The 23,431-nt window shown below is 47.0% G+C and overlaps 1 protein-coding gene across 3 annotated transcripts in view; it reads right to left on the bottom strand.

The window, feature by feature from the left end:
- dmd (dystrophin) overlaps positions 1–19,758 on the bottom strand; it is a 129,386-nt gene extending 109,628 nt beyond the window's left edge. Inside the window, exon 1 of one of the 3 annotated variants that reach the window (XM_068308880.1) lies at positions 19,342–19,758. In XM_068308880.1, coding sequence (XP_068164981.1) covers positions 19,342–19,423 — 82 coding nt within the window. In that variant the 5' untranslated portion in view covers positions 19,424–19,758. Of the gene's footprint in view, positions 1–6,932; positions 7,169–19,341 lie in introns of those variants that run through there. The other 2 variants (XM_068308881.1, XM_068308882.1) reach the window with 2 other exon arrangements.
- Between the last annotated feature and the right edge of the window lie 3,673 nt (positions 19,759–23,431).

A 23,431-nucleotide genomic window follows, 5' to 3' on the forward strand; every position in this document is an offset into this window, starting at 1 on the left:
CGCCGTGTTCCCTACATGCTAACCACACCTTTTATTATGATAATGAGGCATCACCATCAAATATTCAGACGCATTCCGTCTCATCACCTGTTGTCTTGGCGACCTGGAAACATCTGAGATGTGAGATTGCCGCCGGTCTCCAAGGAACGGAGATCTTTCTCTTCTACACTTTGATCAACTTTGCTTTTAGAGCACCTCCTCTGTCCGTTCGTCCCAACTTCCCGTCTCCGTCCTCCGTCTGTTCCCCTGAACGAATGCACGCGCACTCAGACATTCAGAGATTCCATCCACGGTCCACCACTTAAGGACACAAAGGAGCATTTCAAGCGCTAGCCAGGGGGCTAAAAGCATCCTCTTTGATATGAATAGCAATGCAGACGAGGCTCCATTTGTGCTACACACATGCATTTAAAAGCACAAATGGACTGACACACACACACACACACACACACACACACACACACACACACACACACACACACACTAATGTAGGTTCTTATCAGCTTACAGATGCTCTCGGTCCACCGGTGGAGACGACTGGAGTGGATTCCGGATCACCTGCTGAGGCTCTGAAAGCTTCCTGCAGATGATGAGATCATTAACGGACCGGGGTCAGCTGATCTCTCCTGTGGGGGGGGGGGGTCAGGAAGGTTTAAAAGTCCAGGATGGAACTTTTTTTTATTTCTGGAAACCCATCACCGGTGGAGTTTCCTCTCCAGCGATCTGCAGCCACCGAGTTCAGAGAGATTTAATGGAAAACCACAACCGTCGATTCCGTTACACTCCAGCTGCTCCCCCCGCCGGACCGTCACTGACCCCTGAGAAGATCTGAACCCTCCGCCTCGGTGACATTTGAGCCGCCGTCACCGCTTCACCCGGAACCCCCATCGATCCTGTTTTCATCCAATCACACGTCTCGCTAATGAGCCGACATCTCTGGTTTCTCTGCTAACCAGGATTTAATGGAAATGTAATGGATGATTGATTGACAGCTATGTTTTTATTCTAGATGCTTCTTGATCAAGATGGACTCACGGGAAAAAATAAGAGTTTGGCCATAAAAACGTTTTTGTGCACCTTTAATGCAGCGCGGCGCATTCAGACTCAGCGTTCAAAAGAAGTCATTCAGCGCCGGCGCCAATTCAAAGTTCACAGGTTTTAGTAGCCGCGCTCCACAAGCCCGAAGGAGGGGGAACAAGAAGCGTTCGTCCAAAAGGAAAAAAAACACACCTGCTTTCAGCGTCTTATGATGTTGAAAAGCAGGGAAAATACAAGAAAACTGAACTCTGCAGGAACTCCTCAGAGCAAAAACACTGAGAGACGGATGTAGAAACGGCGTTTCAGAGCTGCTGCGTGGAGCCTCGTTTGATCCGACAGGAAGACCTCTTTCCAAAAAAAACAAAAAAACAACTAAATCAAAATAACCACAACCAGGCGAAAGCGGTTCAAGCTCCAAAACGGCGTTTTTGGAGACGCCGACCGGGACGGAAACGGTGACATCAGAAACTCCTTGTATGCTGATGACACCTCCATCTGCTGGGGAGGCTCATTGATTGGTCGGGTGGATGCAGATGCGTTGACAAGCCACTGCACCTCAGGGGTGGGGGGTGGGGGGGGTCAAAGTGGCGACGACGGCCTGCCACGTTTGCAAAAGCGTGACAAAAAAAAAGACAGGCGAGGGGAGGGAGAAGGTTCGCTAGAAATAAAAAATAATGAGGCAACACGTTGCAACCGGCTAGCTGGGAGCTAACGCTGGTTTGGTTATGGAGGCTGCTGCTGTGGTAACAGAAACGGGTGCCATGGGAACCATTCCATCCAACCCCCCCGGTCTGAGGGGGGGGTCCCCGGTGCAAAGCAGACGTACTTTACATACCTGATGCAAAGATGGACGGAGGTTTCTGAATGGATCCTTCAAGAGGAACCAGACAAACATTAACGTCACGCTTTCATTATTAATAGATCGATAGACGGATAGAAGCCGTTTCAGACCCTATCAATCGAACCCTGATGAAAAGAGATCCCAGAGAGATGTAGGTAAAGGACGTTTTTATATGTGGCTGAATTTATTCTGGGTTAGCGTGCCGTGACCCCCACCTGATAGACTAAACATTATGAACTCATATCCTGTAAAATCGTTTGAAGGCGGCTCTGATGTTATTTCCCAGCAGTCATTGCTGCTGTTTGCAGGCCTTTCCACACGCGGCCATAAAGCAGTCAGAGGGATGCACTTACAGGCTGCTGGTGAATCAGCAGAAGCTTTTGTCCGACTCTTGTCTGCGCTCCAAACCCGTAACTCTTTCAGGGAGGTCCTGATCAGGTTCAATCAGAGGAAGGTTGTTGGTTTTTATCCCCTCTCCTAAAAGGCAAGGATGAATCCAAAGATGGAGACGCTCCCGTCACAGACGGACGTGGCTTTGGGGGTACAAATGAGGTATAAATATTAATGATGGATCAATTATCAGCTCCTGTAATCAGCGTTATTCCGACCACTGAAGAATTCCCTGAACGCCACTCCTATTGATTACCCGTCCGATAACGGCCCTGGAGTGATCCGCAAAGTAACTAATAAATGGAGTCAGGGGTGTTTGAAGGGGGGCGTGGAAGGCACACACACACACACGCACACACACACACACACACACACACACAGCATGAGCAGCTACTCGGTTTATCAGGGGCGTCAGCCTCAGTTAGCTGTCAATACAAACACAGCTTCTGCCAATACACACACACACACACACACACACACAGATGAGTGCTAAGATATTCATGGCTCTATCACTCCACCGGCTGGACACACACACACACACACACACACACACACACACACACACACACACACACACACACACACACACACACACACACACACACACACACACACACACACACACACACACACACACACACACACACACACACACACACACACACACACACACACACACCCTTCCATCCATCTGCTTTTCGATGCTCTTTTCTGCAGACCGATCACATGACCCGATGAAAACCGGAGCAGAATCTGTTCTGGCTTCCTGCTTCAGCTCTCCATCATCCATCCATCCATCATCCATCCATCCATCCATCCATCATCCATCCATCATCCATCCATCCATCCATCTGCCGCTCCATCAACAACAAGCTTCAGCTTCCTTCCAAACACAAACGGCTTCATGTTTTCTGGACCAGCAGACGGATCGTTTTCCAGAAGAACGTCTCAACTCCTGATTGAGATTCGAGGGTTTTTAGGAAAATAATGAGGTTCGAGTGACGGAAACGTCTCATTTCATCATAACAAAGTAAACAAACAAACAAACAAACAGACCAATGGAAACATCCTCCTCTGCAGAGGGGAGGAGAAACACACCTGTGAGGAAACACCTGAAGCTTATTTAAAAGACAGATGAATTCTACAAAATAAACTCTCTATAGATGTCATATCTTTTTAATTATAGGCCACTGATTCTGTGATGATCGGCGTCCAGGAGGTTAACCCCCCGAGGCCACGCCCTCTTCTCTGACTCCAGTGGTTTGATTCATGACTTCTGTTCCACTTGGATTAAAATCCCTTCTTCTTCCCTTTATTCCCACTTCTCTCAACACACACAGTAGTAAGCAATGCTCGCTCAGTCACGGCGCCCCCCCCCACCACCACACACACCCCCACCCTGCCCCCCCAGGACGTGACAGGGGCGCAGAGGTAGACCGCCAAGGGTGACAGAACAAGAATCAAACGCGGTGGTTTAACAGATGGCCGGATGGCGACACTTTACTTTCATCACCCTCAACCCCCCCCACAACAACCCCCCCCCCACTCCTCACCCCCCCCACCTCACCCCCCTCCTTCCCCTTCAACCTGCTAAACCAAGTGTGACAGGCGGGGGTCCATCACCAGCCAGCACAAGCGGCAGACTGTGGGGGGGGGGGGCGGGAGTTGTGGGGGTGTCGAGGGTGGGGGATGAGGGTTGGGGGGTGAGAACAGGAAATAGAGCAAATACCAAGAAAGCACAAACAGATTCAGGTCGACAGGAGAGACGGAGGACGCAAGAGTGAGACAGAAGGGGGGGTGGGGGTAGAAACTGAGGGGGGGGATTACGCCCGTCCTTGTCCAAAGAGGATAATGAGGTGAGCACAGCTGAGCCGACCAAGTGTGGCAAATCCCAGCATGCACCTGGCGCCTGGGAGGCGCAGAGTGGGGCAAAAAAACACACATGTGACAGAAAGGCTTCAGTTTGGGGGGAAATATCGTCCAATAGGGCCACGAGGAGGAGGATACGGGGGCAGATGGGGGACAACCTTCAGCGGGGGGGGGGTCAACAGTTCATTCAAGGACACACAAACTTTAAACCTTATTGTCTTGTCTGTAAAAAGGATTTGAAGGTTGTGGAGGTTTAAACGGGTCTTTTTCAGAATAAATGACCAGTTGCTTGATCAAAAATTAATTTGATTAATAATTGATTTAAATATGTTGTAGCTGCAGGAAACACCGGCTCAGATTCACTCTGACCGCCATTTGCTGGGAAATTAATCAACCGGTGTTGGAATGAGGTCAGTCTGCCACACCGGTGACCTCACACCCAGAATCAGAAGTGATTTAAAGAGCAGGACGGTAAAGACTACGACTCCCATGATGCAACACCACCTATGTGGCTGCTGCTGCAGAGACAGAATGGAAGCGACTACATTTTCATTTTCAGTTCTCGTCAAAGTCCTCATTAACGAGTATGCATGAAACACGCACACACACACACACACACACACACACACACACACACACACACACACACACACACAACCTGTCACCACCTCCTGTTAACCAATCATTTGCGAGCTGTCAGACTTTAAACACGTCGCCTCTCTCTGCTGTCATTTCAGGACGAGAGGATCCACCACCAGCTGAATTCCCCCCCCACCCCCCTGACCACCCCCCCCACCAGATAGAGGCTCTCCAGAGACTCACAGCAAATTTAATATTACTTTAATCCTCTCATTCTGTTGTTCCTCCTTGCTGCCTCACCTCGAGTGACCGGGCTCAGCTGGCGCTGCTGGGGGGGTGGGGGGTGGAAGGGGATGGGGGGGGCACCAGCCCCTCCACCTGTGTGATGCGTTCAATGACAGCCCAGTAGAGAGAGCAGCACAGAGGTACTTCTATCTGGCTTATAAACCATCATTATGACAGGATGTTATCATCAGTCACATGACCTGAACTTTGACACCCCCCCCCCCCCAACTCCTTCAGATTTTCATTTTAAACATGATTTGTTCCATTTTTTTTTTAAATGTTTTTAAAAACTACAACGTCCAAGAACTTTTACAACTTTTATTTTAGAGCCCCCTCCAGGTAAGAATTCCCCCCCCCCCACCTGTTTTTATTTGCTCAGATTTATGACATCACTTCCGACAGACACACGTCTTCCTGCACGGCGCTTAAATGAATATTTGCTTATGCATGAACTCTGGAGGAGATTTAGCTTCAAGAATTTTTTTTAAAGTAATTGAACTTTTTTTCCGAGTCCAATCCAGACACAAATAATTATTCTGAGCGTGCTCCGACTAATTCTAACAGCCTTTAAGCCTGACCGCAGGCCTTTCAAACACATCTGGTTACTTTAAAACACTCATTACTTTTTTATGTTATAATTATTTCTGCCTCTTTAATTTAAAATCGACATAATCTCTCAGCCGCAGCCGTAAGGACAAGGTATATAATCTGGATTTTACACGTCATTCCTAAGTCGTATATTTTTATTCTCACTATTAAAATATATACTTTCCTGCTCCCATGACGATCCTAGGGTTAAGATTGATCATTTAATTGATTTATCAGATGATTTCATGTGGCCTCAGTTTTCCCATTGATTGAAAGTCTTCTCACTGATCCTTATATTACCTCCATCTCACATCGATATCCCTTACGGGACATGCAGCAGGTCTTCTGCTCCCCGGTGGGGGTGGGGGGGTGGGGTCAGGCCAGCCTCTGTGGTGCCTTCATGTATTTTTATCTGTTTTTTTGATTTATGGGCCTATTATCCCTGTGGGAGTCGCACTAAACCCTGCGCGGATCCTCACAGGCGTCATGCGCTGGCTCTCCTGAGGGATCACCCTTCTATTCCCGCTGGGGGGGTTGCATTTTAAACACATTCCTTAATATATTTATATATTTATTTACCACAAGCTTCTACAATATCTTAATTTAATTGGTTGCCAGGCTGAATGTGCAAAAAAAAAAAAAAAAAAGCAGGTTTCTAATATTGATTTCAGTCCATAGACGGAAAATCTGCTCTTCTCTTGAAGAGTTCATTAAACCCAGAGGGACACGGGTTCAGGGGGGGGGGGGGCTGGCATTACTTGGTGTAAAGGGTAAATAAAACAAGAGATTAAAGGGGGGGGGTAGATGCTGATAAGGTGGGCGAGACAGCACACACACACACACACACACACACACACACACACACACACACACAGTCTCAGTTGCTAAGGCTGCCCAACATCCTCTCTCCTGAAGCAAAGGAGCGCATCCACAATCAATCTGTGATCCATTTCATGATTATCAGGTGATTTGCAGCAATTCACACACACACACACACACACACACACACACACACACACACACACACACACACACACACCCCTTAAAAGAAAAAAGCCTCGTGCACGCGCACGGATGGACGCGCTTAATGCTGAGGAATTTCGTATCTCCTGCGTGTCTTGCATAACGCCTGTTGTCACAGAGTTTAATCCGAAGCAACACATCCACACCAACTCCACGCAGGACCGAACCTCCACGTGCGGATGGCCACGTGACAGGCACGCCAAGTGGACTAGTTTCACTAAGACATCACCCCCCCCATACATCACCCCCCAACCCGCAGGGGAGCGTCACCGGATGTCATGATCTAAAAGTGTCCCGGCACCGCTTCCAGGGGTCTTACCGGTAATCGTTCCATTCCAGCCGATCTTAATCTCAGACGCGTTTAATCCCTCCGAGCCGAGCCGAGCCGAGCCGAGCGCGGCCGGGATGAACAGGTGAATCCCGGAGGTGCTCTCCAAAAAATTCCCTCCAAAGCGGTGCGTAACGGAGCCCCCGCTGCTCCAAAGGGAAACGCGCGTTGATGGAGGTGCGACTGTCGGTGCGCGCGCAACGGGGCGCAACGTGCGCGTCAGGTAAGTCCGACCGCTCCTCCGCCGTCACCCCGGGAACGGTCCCGGTGTGTGAGAGCCTCCCGGTGCCGCTTCCACCGCGGCCGAGACTCCTCCTCCTCCTCCTCCTCCTCCTCCTCCGGCGGTGGCGCTCTCACCGTCTGACGGCCCGGAGTCTGAGAGGCAAAGTCTCTCTCTCCTGGAGGAGGAGGAGGAGGAGGAGGTGTGTGTACTGTGCTGTACACATGCACCCAGAGGAATCCTTGAGTTCCGTCTCGTCATCTTTCAAACCAGCCTTGTCTTACTGATGACATCACTATGACATCACACCGGTTCTTTTTCATCCAGAAGACACAGAATCCCCAGATGGACGTGGAATGGGTGGAATCCCCCTCTAAGAGTTTAAACTGGGGGCAACTGGTGGGGGGAAAGTTTGGCGTGACGTTCAACGGACAGGGAACAGGAGCAGACCAGGATGTCTTCCTTCAACATTCCAGCTTCTGGAGCAACAAGGAGATGTTTCTCCCAGAGGTTGGACTCCTGCATCCTCACTCAGCTTCGTTCGGACAGGATTTGTTATCGGAATCATTCCGGAATGAAGACATTCCAGCTTCAGCCTGACTGATGAAACATTATCTGGAATGAGAACTGAAATTATTCCCACTTTCCTTCCGCCCACCCTGGATTACGGCGTGTTGGGCCGGTTGTTGGGCGGTTTGGTTGTCATGATGGATGACATTCATTTGTTTGCATTTCCAAAACATAGTCTGCATCATCTGAAGCCCTGCTGACTACATAATAATCCTCTGGCGGCGGCCGGCTCCAATAATCCACCGTATTTCACTCCAGCATCTCGCCCCAGATCGTCCAGCGATCTGTTCGACTTTAGAATCAGGCCTTTTTCTTCTGTTTGGAGGAGAATAAATCCTGACTCTCGACGGGCCGAGCCCCCCTGCCTGTATTTCTGATTTCTAGTTACATCTATTGACTTTTATGCACGTCGCCCCCCCCTAGCCTTCAGTCCATGAAACATTCATCAAACCCAACAGGAAGATTCTACAGAGCTTGAGTTTGATTTCAAGAGATCCAGATGAGATAAAACTTAAATGAGGGACAATTATCAAGAGTGAGGATGAGCACGAGGCGGGGCGGGGGGGGGGGGGGGGGGGGCTCTCATGAATAGAATATCAGCTCATTTCCTGGGTCATCTGCAGCCGGGGTAATTGGGTAAAAGAATGAGAACCCATCCAAACTTTACTGATGTGTTAGCAGAGGGAATAATCCAACCACGGATTTATAATCCAGAAGAAAAGCCTCCGTCTACATGTTATAATCCTGCAGAAATCTGGATTCTGTGACTGTTAGCAGTTAGCAGCTAATTCAAAGTAGAAGAACATCAACAGGAAGTGTCTTCATACTGCAGATTTATTTATTCTGACAGCCGCCTCAGATTAATTTTTCCAAACTGGAACATTTTTGTGATGATTCTGACGGATCCGAGTCCAATCTGACGCCTCAAAGCGACTCCACGCGGCGCCCAGGCGCCGAACTAAATCAAAGACAAAGCCATTATTTCTTATTGAACTCCTCATTAGCAGTTATTGTGCTTTTCGGGTTAAGATCCACATTCTGAGGCTCGTGTTGCCACGTGTGCAGTTAATCATTGTTTAAATTGCACTGCAAGACTCTTTATAATTAAAACAACCAGGAAGTCTCATTTACTTTTTTCATCTGGCGGCATTAAGAAAAAGAAATAAAAAGGAGGCCATTAGGGATACATTAAAAGCAAAAAAAGAAAAGAAAACATTATGTTTCTTTATTACTTATCTCCTCCATTTGTTTCTAATTTAAAATTCTATTACAGTGGAATGTGGAGGGATTGTTGTCGCACACGTCACAATTACATTTATTTGCCTTTAAAAAAAAACCCAAACAACATTTCCATCTCAGGTAACAAGCGGGTTATGAGGCGTTCCTGTTTGTCACGGTAATAATTCCCGGCTCTTTTTATCACTTTGTTGTGGGAAGCAGCCGACAGAAAGGAAATAGTATTATTGTGTCCGATCCTAGACACCACGATTATATAATAATACAATAATATAAAGATGAATGGAACGGCAGCAGGATTACGTTTCAACTTTATGAAGATTAAACTGGATGAAAACTCCCTTCGTGTTCCCTCTGATCACAGCCGAAGCGGGAAAAACAGCCCATCGTTTCAGGTTTTAGGGCTTTTCAGCTCATTGTTTTGGTTCAGCAACAATCAATTAGACTTCAGGATCGACTAGCGTAGCATTTAGCATCTGAACCCGAGCTAAAAAGGAGAGAATATGGAGCACATGACATATTAAAGTCATTAGCAATAGCATTTAAATGTTGGCTTTGCTTGGTTTATAAATAAACAGATGTTTCATGTGTCTACAGCTTGTGATGTTGCCCCCTAGTGGCCACAATTACTTGTTGCAGGTTCACAGAAGGGGTTTTCCTGCATTTGCAGAGGTTTTTATTATTCTACATTAATTCATTTAAGTAGAAAATGTATTTTCAGACTTTCGTGGTTTTAGAGGAACAACAGTGACTTAATGAATACGTTAACATCAATATTCATTCAATTCAAATGCAATCCGCTGATGCGTCGCGCAAAAGAAAGGTCCCCGCCAAACAAGCAGCTAGCTTTTAGCGCTAATGCGTTTACATTAGCGGTGCATCGAGGCCGCCGCTGTAGTGAACTGATGGTGCGCTGACAGCTGATGAGTCACTCTCGTGATAAATCAATAGCAAAAATGGAAATAATGCTGGCAAACAGCCGCGAACGGAACCCTTAGTGAGGGATTATCTAATCTGTGTTCCTCACTCCAAACGGTTTCCAGCCTTATGAGAAGCATTTCTTACCCCCGCCTGGCAGATAAACACCCAGCATCCAAACACTAAGAATGAATATTGAATGAAAACATTTGCATTTTGCATATTAAAGCGACAACAGCCCATAATTCAAGGCCCAGATGAAGACCAAGAGGCCGAGGCCTTTTGGTCGGCGACGGGAAGTGAAGCGATCCGTCATGTGAAACGAGTTCTGTCTTGGTTCTCTTATCGGTTCTACGTTAAACTCTCCTGACAGGAGGACGCGCCGACCGGTCGGACCGCGGCGCTCGCCGTCTGGCAGCAAACGTCCCCCATGAGTCAGAAGTCGTCACGAGTGGATGAGACTCCACGCCTCAGATAGGAATCTGATGTTCACAGCCGCCACAAGGAGAAGGAAGGTTACGTTCACACACACACACACACACACACACACACACCTGGGAGATGTCCCGGTTCATCCACAGGTTGGTTCTGATGGTTTCTACAAAACCACCGGGTCGGATTGGGTCGAGGTCGTCTGGGGAAAACGCAGAAGGACATTTTGTCTGGTCGGTTCCTCCGTTTGCCTCCCGCTCGGGGGAACATTAGCTTCATTTCAAGGTAAAACATTTATTTTTTCATTCACCTGAAATCCTTAGAATTTGTTTAGAGGAGGAAAAAAGGATGAAATTTTGACAGGATTACGGCTGAGCTTCAGGTTTTTGTCATTCCATCACCGGCATAGAAACATTTATTTAACCGTCAAACACTGGACCAGCGTTGGAGTCTCTGGAGCTTCTTTCTGACTCAAATCAATCTCTCTGTTTGAAATTTCTGTCTTTTATATCGTTTTTATGAATTTGAAATGTTGGTTTCATTCCGAACGACTGACGACGGATTCCTGTTCACAGATTTGAAGCAAACCGTGCATGTGGCACTCCCGTTCATGGGCTCCGTCCTGCAGAAACAGGACGTGAAGGGAAACGGGACCACATCTCCTGGAGGATGCTTAGAGTTCCGACTCCCAAGCGTCCAATCGGATGCATCCTTTTGCGTCGCCGTCGCTGGCCTGACGTGTTCCTCTGATTCTCCAGTAATTACCCCCCCCCCCCCACACACACACATACACACAACCCCCCCCCCCCCCCCAGCAGACCTGGGAATATTACAATTCTATTACCGGACACTTTTGCCAACTCCACGCTTGCCAAAGCGGTGAGGGCAAAACAAAAGCCTACAACGGGGGCGCGTGGTCGTCCCCAGCAGCTGAGCAATCTGCCGACAAGACACACACAAACACACACACACACACACACACACACACACACTCCTGAGCCTCCGCCAACAAACATATGTCATTATTTACAACCATCACCGACGTCAATAGGCGCCGGAAGTGGCGGGGAATCCTGCTCGCTCATTGGTCGAGGCGGTGACCTCCCAGCGTGCATGACAGCTGCGTGTGTGTGTGTGTGTGTGTGTGTGTGTGTGTGTGTGTGTGTGTGTGTGTGTGTGTTGGCAGAGGTGACTGATCGGAACACAGCCGGACCAGCTGGCGGGAAAATCGTGGCAATCTGCTTCCGAGTCGAGCTTGGCTCCGACGCACCGACGCAAGAAAACACACGCGTGACGCGCTTTAGCCAACGACCGAAGCACATGGGATGACTCAGCACAAATTTACGCGCAAAGACGGGAAACAACATTTAAATCCGTGCAGAAGAGGAGTAATCAATAACATTTAAATAACATTGATACGGAGATTGCATAAAAAAGACATTTGCATAATTTGACTGTGACAGCAGCGACACCCCCCCACCACCACAACCCCCCAGGTAAAACCACCGGTGTGTGTCCTTGGTGTGTCTCCCTCTCTCCACAGCAGAAGAAAAGCTCCCGCAGGTCGTTAAAATAATTTACTACGGTTCTCAGTGGATGTTTAACTCTTTAAGAACCACCCTCCAGAACCCGGATCGCGGCTAATCGCGCTAAAACGTTTACGTATTTATACGATCTCAGGTTTATCGTACGCAGAATTGATTTTTCTATGAGTCAAGATTTCTCTCCTGGTAGTCTAAAAGTTATATTTGACAATATTATACATTGAATTTCACAAATATTTCACCACAAGAGGGTGCAAATTAGCTTGCAGCTAGTGCTAATTAATTTTTTTTTTTTAAATTAAACAAAAATTAGCTTGCAGCTAGCGCTAATTAGCGCATGTGAACAAGTTGAAAACTTTCCCAAGATGTGCTTAAAAAGAGAAAACAAACAACAGAGGGAAGGAAAGCGACTAAAAATGTTAATTTAAAGAAATCTTTTTTTAAGAAATCACATTACGAGAGGATTCCCGAAAAAAGAAAGATTTATTAAGTCAGACCTTTAATTAATTCTCTCGACTTTCCATCAGCGTTATTGCTCCGACGCGTCGAAGCTCCTCGTCTCTAAACTCTGAATAAACAGAAGCTGAAGCGAACAAAAAGACGCCGCCGGCGAACGCTCGGCTGCAATTTCCATCATCAAGGCCCCCGAACAGGGGTTTGATACACCAGCTTCAGCAGCGGGGGCAGATACCAGGAGCAGGAATCTGATGCACACACACACACACACACACACACACACACACACACACACACACAGCTCCAGCTGCCTTCAGGCTCCCTGGGAGTTTTTTTGGGGGAGCGCCCAAGTTGTCAAGGACCTCACCGCCTCCTGTATTGTATCCCGGCTACAGTTGCTATGGCGTCTTTATTGTTGCCCTGCCAGTGAGTGTATGTGTGTTTCATGTGGAGAGAGATCCCATAGAGGGTGGAGTCATTAGCCTAAAGAGCACGAGCACACACACACACACACACACACACACACACACACACACACAAGATGCTGCAGATACACACATCTGAAAGCCGTTTGCACGCTGGTGTGTCATAATTACCACCTTTTTCAACGGAGGCGGGGCCGATCAGCGGCCTTTTCGCACACGTTTGCACGCGTGCAGTGCTGCACGCACACGCCGGAGGGTCAAAGGGCGTCAGGCCTCGCTAATCCACCCCAACGGCGTTTGATTAAACTAACAAGCCTGGGGAGTCCGGATAACCGCCAGCTTTCGAACGATTCCCAAGTGGAAACCAGACTATTATAACCCCGCCCTGGGTAGAATAATCCTAATTCCATTCTGTCTTTTGTTCATTTATTAAGAGCATTTTGCTCCCAAAAAACTGCCGACCCGCCTCAAATCGGAGCAAACCGGCGCAGTCATAATTCGCTCGGCATCGTTTGGAGGCTTGTCCTCCAAATCAATACGGCGTAGTGATTATTGGAAGAAGCACAGCAGCAGCGATCACACGTCATTTAATTCCTTTAATCTGCGCCGGCGCGGACGCGGAAGAGCCGGCGCACCGAGACGAGTTTGAAAACGTCCTGACAGACGCGTTTGGGTGACAAACGTCTGCGTCTCGCGGCTCTAAATCGTATTCCAGCGCTCGTTTTAAACTCACAAACTCTTGGGTACCAATTATAAAAGCTGCTTTCAAATGTTCCTTCACTTTTGGAGGCTTGCAATTTGTTTCTTTTATTTTTTTGGGGATTCCGTTAATAGCCAAAACTTGGGGTTTAAGACGTCTAACATTTTGCACAAATTGGCCCCGAGCCTCATCAGCGGGGCGGATTTCTTTGCCATCAATCTGGAAACGGCGGATAAATCCAGAAATGCTGCCGAGTGAGTCAAACAAACTGATATTTGTCTCCTGGAAGCTTCAACAGTTGCGTTTAGCTGAGAAAATCCAATCAAAACGGCGTAAAGTGGCGTAAAATATCACAACGGCGGTGATTTGGAGGTTTGAACACGTCCTAATTTATCGCTTCATAGCAGGATTAACAAAATAATACATCATTACACGTGTTTTTGATGTTTTTTTTCTTGTCATGGGGGAGATTAGGATCAGAGAAGACAGAAAACATGAGAATGATTAATAACAACTGAAGGTTTCGGACTAATTAACAGAATTTAGTGACATTTGGGGAAAAGCTGCTTGTTTTCATTCTTTTTCGTTTTTGTGAATCACGTCCGAACAAAAGCAGCGAGAACGGAGCTCAGATGTTTAACCTGAACATCAGTTAACCTGAGAAGATATCCTTTTATTGATTACTATCCTGGAAAAATCAATCTAATCTGACACTGATTTGTTCCCCGGAGTTAATCCCTCAGTCCGGTCTGACAGGTTATCTCCTGATCTGGTGTCGCTGCAGCTGAAGGCGGTACTTCCTATTAAAAAACAATTAAAAACCTGAATCCATCGGGTTAAAATGGAAGTCGTGTTGCATTGTGGGAATCCCGCTCACCTTTAACGGATTGATTCCCAGTTTAAAGCCTGTGAACGCGCCCACTGACAGGCTAACAGCTAAACGCTGACCCGCCAGGCGAGCGGCTCATTTAGACCAAACTCTGATCGATCTGCCCTCCTGCCGGGGTCGGTTCACACCTGATGGGGTAAACCAGACGAGACGACCACCTGACTCACATCGAGCGATCCTGAACCGGGTTTGGAAAAACGTTTCCACTGATTGATGATTGATGTCGGCGCTACGCAAAAACGATCAGGCTTCAATTTGGATCGTCTGCTCGGGTCCGGGCGCCCGGTGAGCGTTATTTAAATCTGCTGACATCAGACAACAGATGGCGACCGTTTCCCACCGAGGGAGGCGCCGCTAAGCCGTAAATTCCGATCACGCAGCGATTCCTTCGCCGTACGTCGGGATCCGAAGGCACCGAAGGCCTTCACACGCCTACAGTAAACGTCTTTCCTGCGGCACTTCCCTTTCACAAGGTTAGTTTATGGATTAGTGATGCCTTCAAGGTCCATTAAAAAAAGCGTTGTGATGAAACAAACGTTAAAGATGGATTTATTTAGAGGGGAATTAAGGGTTAATTCCAGCATTTCTGGAATATAATCCCACTCATAATAAACCGAGGCTGAAGCTGAGGGCTCTACCCACAGCATGTGAAGAGTAATTAACTGCAATCAGAACCCCTCCCTCGCCTCCCAAAATTGAAAATTGTCAGGAAAAGCAGAATCCAGAGAGGAAAGAGAGAAACTGTCGTCCTGAGCGTCGATCAGATGCACGTTTTCTTCCTCTATGACATCATCATCAGCATCACTTCCATCACAGGAGCAGCAGGAGAGGAACTTCCTGTCAGCTCCATCCTCCAGACCGTCACAGGCGTCAGGATCTCTTCTTATTTCTTATCTTTTCATTCTTTATTCCTGCACCTGGTGCCACCTTCCTCAAAGTATCTCCCCTTCTGAACCCCCCCATCCCTCCATCCCCCCCATCCCTCTATTTTTATTCTCTTTCCCCCCCCTCTTCATTTCTATTTCCCCAAGTCATCCCTAACCCCGTTCCAGTTTCCCGTTTCCACAGCTGTGTGACATTTTCAGATTGGATAAAAAAAATAAAAAAAATGGGGACAGAAAAATGCTGACTATTTAAAAAAAGAAAACGAGGCGTGGCGTTTGGGGGGGGGGTTTAATCCGAGTGTGTTTTTGTTCCCGGAGACGACGGCACAGGCGAAAGATGAAACAACAAAAAAGGGAATGAGAATCAAGAGCAATTCAGAGACAGGCAGCCTCCTGGGGAGGGGGGGGGGGGCAGAAAATGAAAGGGAGATGAGAGAGCAAACAGAGAGGAGAGGAAACACCACATGTAAAAGAAGTGAATCAGGGTGACTGAGGATCTATGAGAGTTATTGGAAACCCTGCGTTCTAATGTCACATTATTGTCCAAAGATAAAAGATTAGATGCATTTTTTTTTTAATTTATGGCAATTATTCCAATAAACCAGAGATTTTTGCCTGAAGATGAGCTCAAACTGTCAGATTCATTCCTTTCAAATGAATCTATTTTTATTGTAGTTCCAGATCCATCCACAGGGGGCGACATGGAGTTAGAAGGAATTCACCAAAAATCCACTTAAATCCTTAAAATATGTAAATTAATGAATATTTATCCACACGATTTGCTCATCTACAAGGATTCCCAGAGTTCCTGATGAGCTTTCTTACATTTTAAAGCTTTTGTTGACAACTTTTTCATTCAACTGACAAATGAGACACCAGACATTCACACCTTCCTGCATGAATGTATGCATAAACACTCCCCCTCCCCACAGCGGGATTGATTACGAAGGAGGAGGAGGCTTCACTCAAGACACACACACACTCTGTCTCACACACACACACCTAAAATATTCCCCCAGGCGCTTTAAATTCTTGGAGAGAAATCACTGCGGGTTTTATGGCGGGCGTTGAAGGATGCACTTGGAAAAGGAAGACACAGCAGGATTGCAGATGGAGGGAGATATTACTCTTAATTTAAACGTGCCCCCCCACCCCCCCTTCGCTGCAGCCTCTCGATCTGCCCCTAATGTATTAGCAGACATATATTTCACCAAAGCTAAATTATTCTGCACCCAATTTATTTTTATTTCGCTTTCTCTTTCTCCCCAATGCTAATTTAATAGATAAGCATCACTTCCTGTATTTCAGAAGTGGACTGTAACCGATCAGGAAGTCTGACCCACAATCTGTTGATTGATCAGCGATTGAAGGACTTCAAGAAGAAACTCCAAACCCCCAAATCCCCCTATTTTAGCAGCTTTTTGGGGGCATTTCATGCCTTCTTTTATCTCATGTGTGGATAGAAGGGAAAGTCCAGCGTGAAATGAAAGGTCGTGACCCCTGGAAGGTGCAGCTCCGGATAGGGAACCAGAACATCGCCCCCCCCCCCCCTCAAACGGACCTTTGATGGTTTGTCCCACAGTGAGGATCACCGAAATTCTCTTTCCACGCTCTGGAGCTCAAAGACGGACGGAAACTATTGATCCGATCTTTAACGGGTCCAGAATCAGAATTTCTCGCAACCTGATTGATCGATCGGCTGTTGGCCCACTTCCACCAGAAGAGGCCATTTCTGAAAATTTACTAACCCAGAAAGGGTGTGTGTGTGTGTGTGTGTGTGTGTGTGTGTGCGTTTCCTCTGGGATCCTGGACTGCCACATTCATTACAACATCCTCCTCCTCCTCTTCCTCCTCCTCTTCCTCCTCCTCTGGTCTGGGGTGACCCAGAAACTTCAAATGGGTCACATCAGAGGCCGAACCTCCTTCTCCCTTCTGACTCTGAGGGGCGGAGTCTTCACGTCCATCACCTGAAGGCCCCGCCCCTTCTCCCCATCATCTCTTCCTAAGAAGAGGAAGAGGATGGGCTCCCACACCTTCGTCTTCATGGCCTCGCAGCCCCTCTGCTGCCACCTCCTGTCCACAGACGGTTTTGCGTCGTCTTTTCATTCTTTAATCTTTTCTTCGGCCGTCGCAGCCGAACAAACAAACGGTGAAACGTTTGGTTTCCTCCTGCTTGTGAACCATCAGCTGAGAGCACAACGTCTGACCTGAACCGCTGGCACTCCGGATCTGCTGACAGATGAGGTTAAAGGTCGCTGAAGCTGATCCCAGATCAGCACTGAGGGACGACTTAACCCTCGGTGTTGACTGACAGGCTTCTCCTTGGGGGGTGAAAGACGTCACAGGAAGGGAAGAACAGGAAATGAAAGTTTTTCCCAAGAAAAATGGAAGAATTCATATTTTAGGTAGTAAAGGAAGATGTGGGAATAAAGTAACGGGGGGGGGGGGGACGAGAGAAGCTGGAAAAATAAAGTAGAGGAGAGGTTGAACGAGTGGGGCGGGGGGTGGAAAGCTCCCAAGCGGGGGCCATCTGACACCTCATACCAGCCCTCCATCAGGCCAGCTGACTGCTATTTCCAGCCTGAGCCCCCCCACCACCAGCTGAAGTGGGGGGGGGGGCTTTATTGGTTTACTGAGGTTTATTTGAGGAGATGGAAGTCGAGAAAAAGGGTTCGATCCGAAGCTGTCCCTCCTTCCATCCAGGTGAGTGGGTCAGGTGACTCTAACCCCCCCCCCCCCCCCCCCCCCCCCTCTGGACGGTATAGTATTTATAGTCACTATAACAGGAAATAAAATCTCTGGGGCCTCCGACTCATCCCAGCGATCAGCGAGGGCTCCGGTGTCACGGCCACACATCACACGAACAACACCCCCCCGGACATTTTTAGACCAGGGGTTTGGTGAGGGGGGAGGCCAACCGAGGAACATTTTGATCCCAATTTAGCTCCACAAATTGTTGTTTGTTTTAAACACAGCTAGACGAGAACCGGAGTCGGTTCAGAGCGCCGGTCCAAGGAGTTCAGAGGTCAGAGGGGGGGGGGGTTTAATGTACCTGATGTGATGTGGAGATATAAATAGATCATCAGCGCAGGGAGGGGCGCCTCAGAGGCGTTTGGTGAATGTCAGAATTAAAGGACACACCCGGAGTAGAATCCTCCTCCTGATGGACCGGTACGACCTCTGGATGATGTCATTGCATACGTCTAACCAATCGTCACAGAGGAAGTAAAACACAAACAAAAGGAGACGAATGACTCGGAGAAGTCGTTTCAGTAAGAGAAAGAAAGATCTGGAGTTCATTCGTCCCACAGGACCTCAAACGCACCACGACTTTGACTCAGTCAGCAGGAGCGTCAGGATAAAATGTGTCACCAGAGCTGAAGCAGTTTCTTCAGACAGGAGGTCATAGGAGGAGGAGCTTGAGAAAGGTTGAACTGCATCATGGGAAATGTAGGATCCTGTGTTGAAAACTCAGGCTTCATTTATTTGTTTGTTTATTTTTTTATTTTTCATAAAATCACCAATTTTAAGGAAGTGAAATATATTCTGTTGCTATTAAACATTTTTTAAAATAAATTTAAAGTTAATTTTATTTATTAACTCTTTTGTACAAATAATAACTTTTTCCCCCGTAATTAACACATGTTGCGCCCACAAAGGTGCGCATGCGTCACTGCGTCTCTCCGACAAGCAACAAGTCTAGAAAAACTGTTCCGGACTCTTTGGGAGTCATCACCTGTTTTTAGACCCGCTGAAGCCCCGCGGTGTCAACGGACAGACGCGTGTGCTCATGGGAAATGAAGTTCAGATTCTAACAGTTAAATCTGTTCACCGCTCTCACTTTGAAACAGTTCCTCCATCAAATCTAAACTAAATGAGCTTTAAAATGTCATGAAAAGCGTGATTCAGGTCATTTTGTTAACTTAGCAGCTTTTTCTGTTGATATTTGCGGATTTGACGCATCTCTATGGAAAAGTTTGCGCTTTTTTTTTTTTTTTTTTTTTTTGGAGCAGCTGTCATTGAGCATCCTCGACCGATAGAGGGACATTTAATGAAACACACACAACATTTTGATCTCTCTATAAGCGCAGCAACACGAACACACACTGGTGCTTCCATCTCCTACCGGATCGACACTTGATGATCTCCCCAAACTCGTCCTCCACCGGCTCGTCGCAGTAGTCCTCGGGGCGCACACCCTCCGCCATGGATGAACGGGGTGTAGAAGGTTGAGTCTGTGTGTTGTGGAGGGGGGGGTCCCCTAAACATAAGATTAAATCCACCAGGAGGAAGTGAAGACACCCAAATTATAATCCCAGATCTTGCGCTCACTGCGGACCAACGCGCTCCGGTGGAGGATGAAGGACGGAGGATGAGGAGGTGGAGCACTGACCGGTCTGTCAAACAGGGGCAGACGGAGGGGAGCAGGTGTGAGCGGCGGTGCTGGGTGTCCCAGCATTCCCACCTCTAAATAGTGGGATGCCGGGAGGTGGCAGCCTGCGGCGGACGCCATGCGTAAAAACCCGACACCGCGTTTCCGCGTTTGTGAGACGATGATGTAGCTGCAAACTAGCCAGGTGACTCAACTTTGACCTCCAGTGTGAGGTGATCACGTGACCAACAGACTTTTTTTTTTTCCCCCACCCCTGCAGCCTCGGTCTGATGAACCGAAATGGGTTTAGTGGGTTACTGCGCGCTTTCATGGCAGATTTGGGTCAGAGATTTTTTTTTGAGCAACACAAATGGACGCACTAAAAATGGAAAAAGATGTGGAGAAACTCTGACACAACTTCATAAAGAAAACTTTGTGTGGCTTTTTTTTTTCTCAAGTTATAAATAAAAATGTGAAATAAAAACGCCAAAGCAGAAAAAAAAAACACCAGAAAAACTTCAAAATATAACAGGATGAATCCAGAAAATTGAAATCTAACGTCTCTTTTCTCTTCCCCTGCTGGGGAGGCGCGTCCCCGGGATGGGCTGCTAATATTAGATCTGTTGATAAACCGATACACCCGCCGTGAATCCACCGATCAGGCTCCAGTGACGGTAATGGCTCCATTACGCGCGGCTGGCGGGGGGGCCTGAGAGCCGCTATTCTGAGCGCTGATATGATGGATCAGACGCAGCTCCGGGCCGCAGTCTCCAGGCTGCTGCGCCAAAAACAGAAAGCAGAGCCGACTGGCATCCCAGGCAGCTGGGCTGGATGGAGGTCCCGGTGTGTGTGTGTGTGGGTGTGTGTGTGGGTGGGCCGTGGTCATGTGGGGGGGGGGGGGTGGCAGCTGCTCCTCATTCAGACGGACTAAACTCATTACTTTCACACTTGTGTTGCGTTGAAAATAACATTTACAACAAATTCAAATCTCTGATCTCTATGGTTGAAAGTTTTTGGCACGTGGCACCTGTTATCACGTCGGTGTGTGACGTCACAGCGTGCTGTTGTACCCAAGTTACACCAGAGGATGTCAGGACAACCTCGTTTCTCAGCGAGACTTCTATGAAATGATTTATATAATATATATAATTTATATTATGTTGATTTAAATCGAGCTCTACTGGAATAAAAATATTGGAATAAAAATATTTTTTATGCTCGAGTTTCTTAATTCTGAACCTAAACTTGATATCAGGGCTAATAGATAAATTTTTATTATCTATGTCAGAATTAAAGTTTGCAACTTCATGTAATATAACAAACTAGTTGTAAAAGAAAAAATTAAGATATTAAATAAATGTAATAAACTAATAATTTGTTTATTAAACTTTTCCTGATGGTAGTTCTGCAGACCAGTGAAGGTAGGCGGTGTAGGCCGCCCTGTGGCCAGCAGGGGGCAGTATGAGCACAGGTACGGCAGCAGAGAAGCGCCTCTCCTGTTAAGTAGGACAGAGAATGTTGGAAAGATTGTTTTCTTGAAACTCTTGGAGGGATGGGTGATGAACAAAAGGAGCTGCAATTAATTCCAAAAACCCAAAAGGAGCCCGGGAGGTGGGAACGAACCAGCGGATGATGGTGAGGCTGAGATGTTGAGAGGCGCGTCCGGGGATGATGGGGGGCTAATCCGAGGTGACAAGGCTCCATTCCCTTTCGCTGATGTGTCCTCTCCCAAATAGTGTTTTATCTGCTTTTTCTTATTAGAAAATAAATGATTTTACCAATCAGACGCGATTTAATTGTGATCTTTACGCAATCGTAAATATAAAATGTAATCTTGTGGTGGAAAAAAATGATGAATTATGTCCCCTGTCGGGGGAAAAAAAAAGTCTTCTGCTCCAGGGAGCTCCAACATTAAAACCATCCTGTGTGTAAGTTTATGAGATGGCCTCTCAGGCGGCGATCTTCACGCTCCCCCCGCGGCGGAGCGCATCTGTCACAGCAGCAATCAGAAAGCATTTTGCTTCACACGACACATCCCGGGCTGTTTTTGTCACTCACAGGCTTTTCACAGCCAGAAATAAGGCAATCCAAGCCTCCGCGGGGATGAATGAAATTATCTTGCTCTGCCTGGGTGTTGTTTTGGTCGGAGAGAGCCCCCCCCCCCCTTATGCTGATAATTGGCACCGCAACTCCTAATTGGCAGGAGGAATGTTTGCTGAGAGCAAACCAGACGAGAGATGGCAACAGATACGAGCTCTGATGTTTTCATTCAGATAATGAAGGAGAATCTGGGCTCCGCGGTGAATGGTGCATGTGTTCTGTTGATTCACAACAAAATATCTTTACAAAATATCGATCATTACCTTCAGTTTCAAGCCAATTAAGAATATTTTAACTCATTATATTCGATCCACATGATTTCAGCTTCATTTTTTGCTTGTGCGCATTTTTGGAAAGTTTAAGGGAACATACAAGGAAATCCAGGCGCAAAACCACAAACATTGCGCCAATTAAAAGCATGCATAGGATTAAACTTTAATTATTTCACAGTGTTATAAAGATATGACAACAAAATGAGACTGAGTGACACGTTCTGTTCGGTGCTTTAATGTGCCAACGTACAAAGAGATAAATGCTGATTACTGACATCTCTACAATGGCATCTAAAACATGCCAACACACATGCACACACACACACACACACACACACACACACACTCTGTCATTTACACACACATGCATTCACACTTCCTAAATCCCTATGCACATCATTAGACAGTGTTTTCTCCAGTCTACTGGGAGATTATGCATAAAACCGAGCTTTCTGTTTTGCAAGGCTCTACGTTTCATCAGTAAATTAACAGCCAAATAAGTGCTAAGAACTAAGAGTCAGACTTGGGTTAAAACACACCAACACCAGCGTGGGTCAGACACCCCCAGGCCGTGGGTACCGAGAGCAGGCCTTGTGTTCGTCCGGCACGTCGCCAAAAGCCGTGACGCGCTCAGGGGTCTTTACGCAAATAATTTTATTTACCCGCGGATGCGCTTCATTAACAATCAAAGCATGTAGGTCACTTGTGGAAGGGGCGCAAACATGTTTGTGTTGTCATTTAGAGTCCCAGGCTCATAATTACAGCTGACGTGACGCGGATTCCGGTCCCTAATGAAGGAATCACAACGTGTAACGGTTCCGTCTGACACCCACCAACAGTTTGAGTCTGTTGGGGGGGGGGGGGGGTTTCTCCATCATAACATTTGAAAACGCAGCTTCTTCACTTTGAATCCCGGATAATAGATGCGCTACATGTGATGCGTTTTTTTTTAATCCGAGTTATAATCCGGGATTGATCTCGCTTGATTGACATTTAACGCACGTTTTACATTCTTAGTAATTATAAAAAATACAAATAGAGACGCACAAAGTATTGAATTAGATTAGATTACTTTATTGGATTTATTTTTAATTTGATAATAATTTATTATTAGATTTAATTTAATTATTATTACATTCTTGTGTCTTTTAACCCAGGTCTGTTACAGCCTCAGTGTCTACGACTCTTCTACTCCACCAAAGCACAGACACGTTTCTAGGTACCAGAACATCCTCACCAAACTGTCACTTCCGGGGTCGACGGTGACGTCATGTTACAAAAAAAACCCCCCAAACCAACCCGTAAATGAACACAAAAAAAAACCGCTGCATTTCTGCTTTCGCCCCCCAGAAGACCCTGCGGTCACGTGACATCCATCAGTTCGATAGTTACAAGAATATACACTGTGAATTTACAACATGAGGTTTGCGTCAAGTGTGACGTATAAGAGCTTCCGGTTTCGTCACTTCCTG

Source organism: Antennarius striatus, chromosome 24 (assembly GCF_040054535.1).
Source record: "Antennarius striatus isolate MH-2024 chromosome 24, ASM4005453v1, whole genome shotgun sequence".
In the NCBI taxonomy this organism is placed as follows: domain Eukaryota; kingdom Metazoa; phylum Chordata; class Actinopteri; order Lophiiformes; family Antennariidae; genus Antennarius; species Antennarius striatus.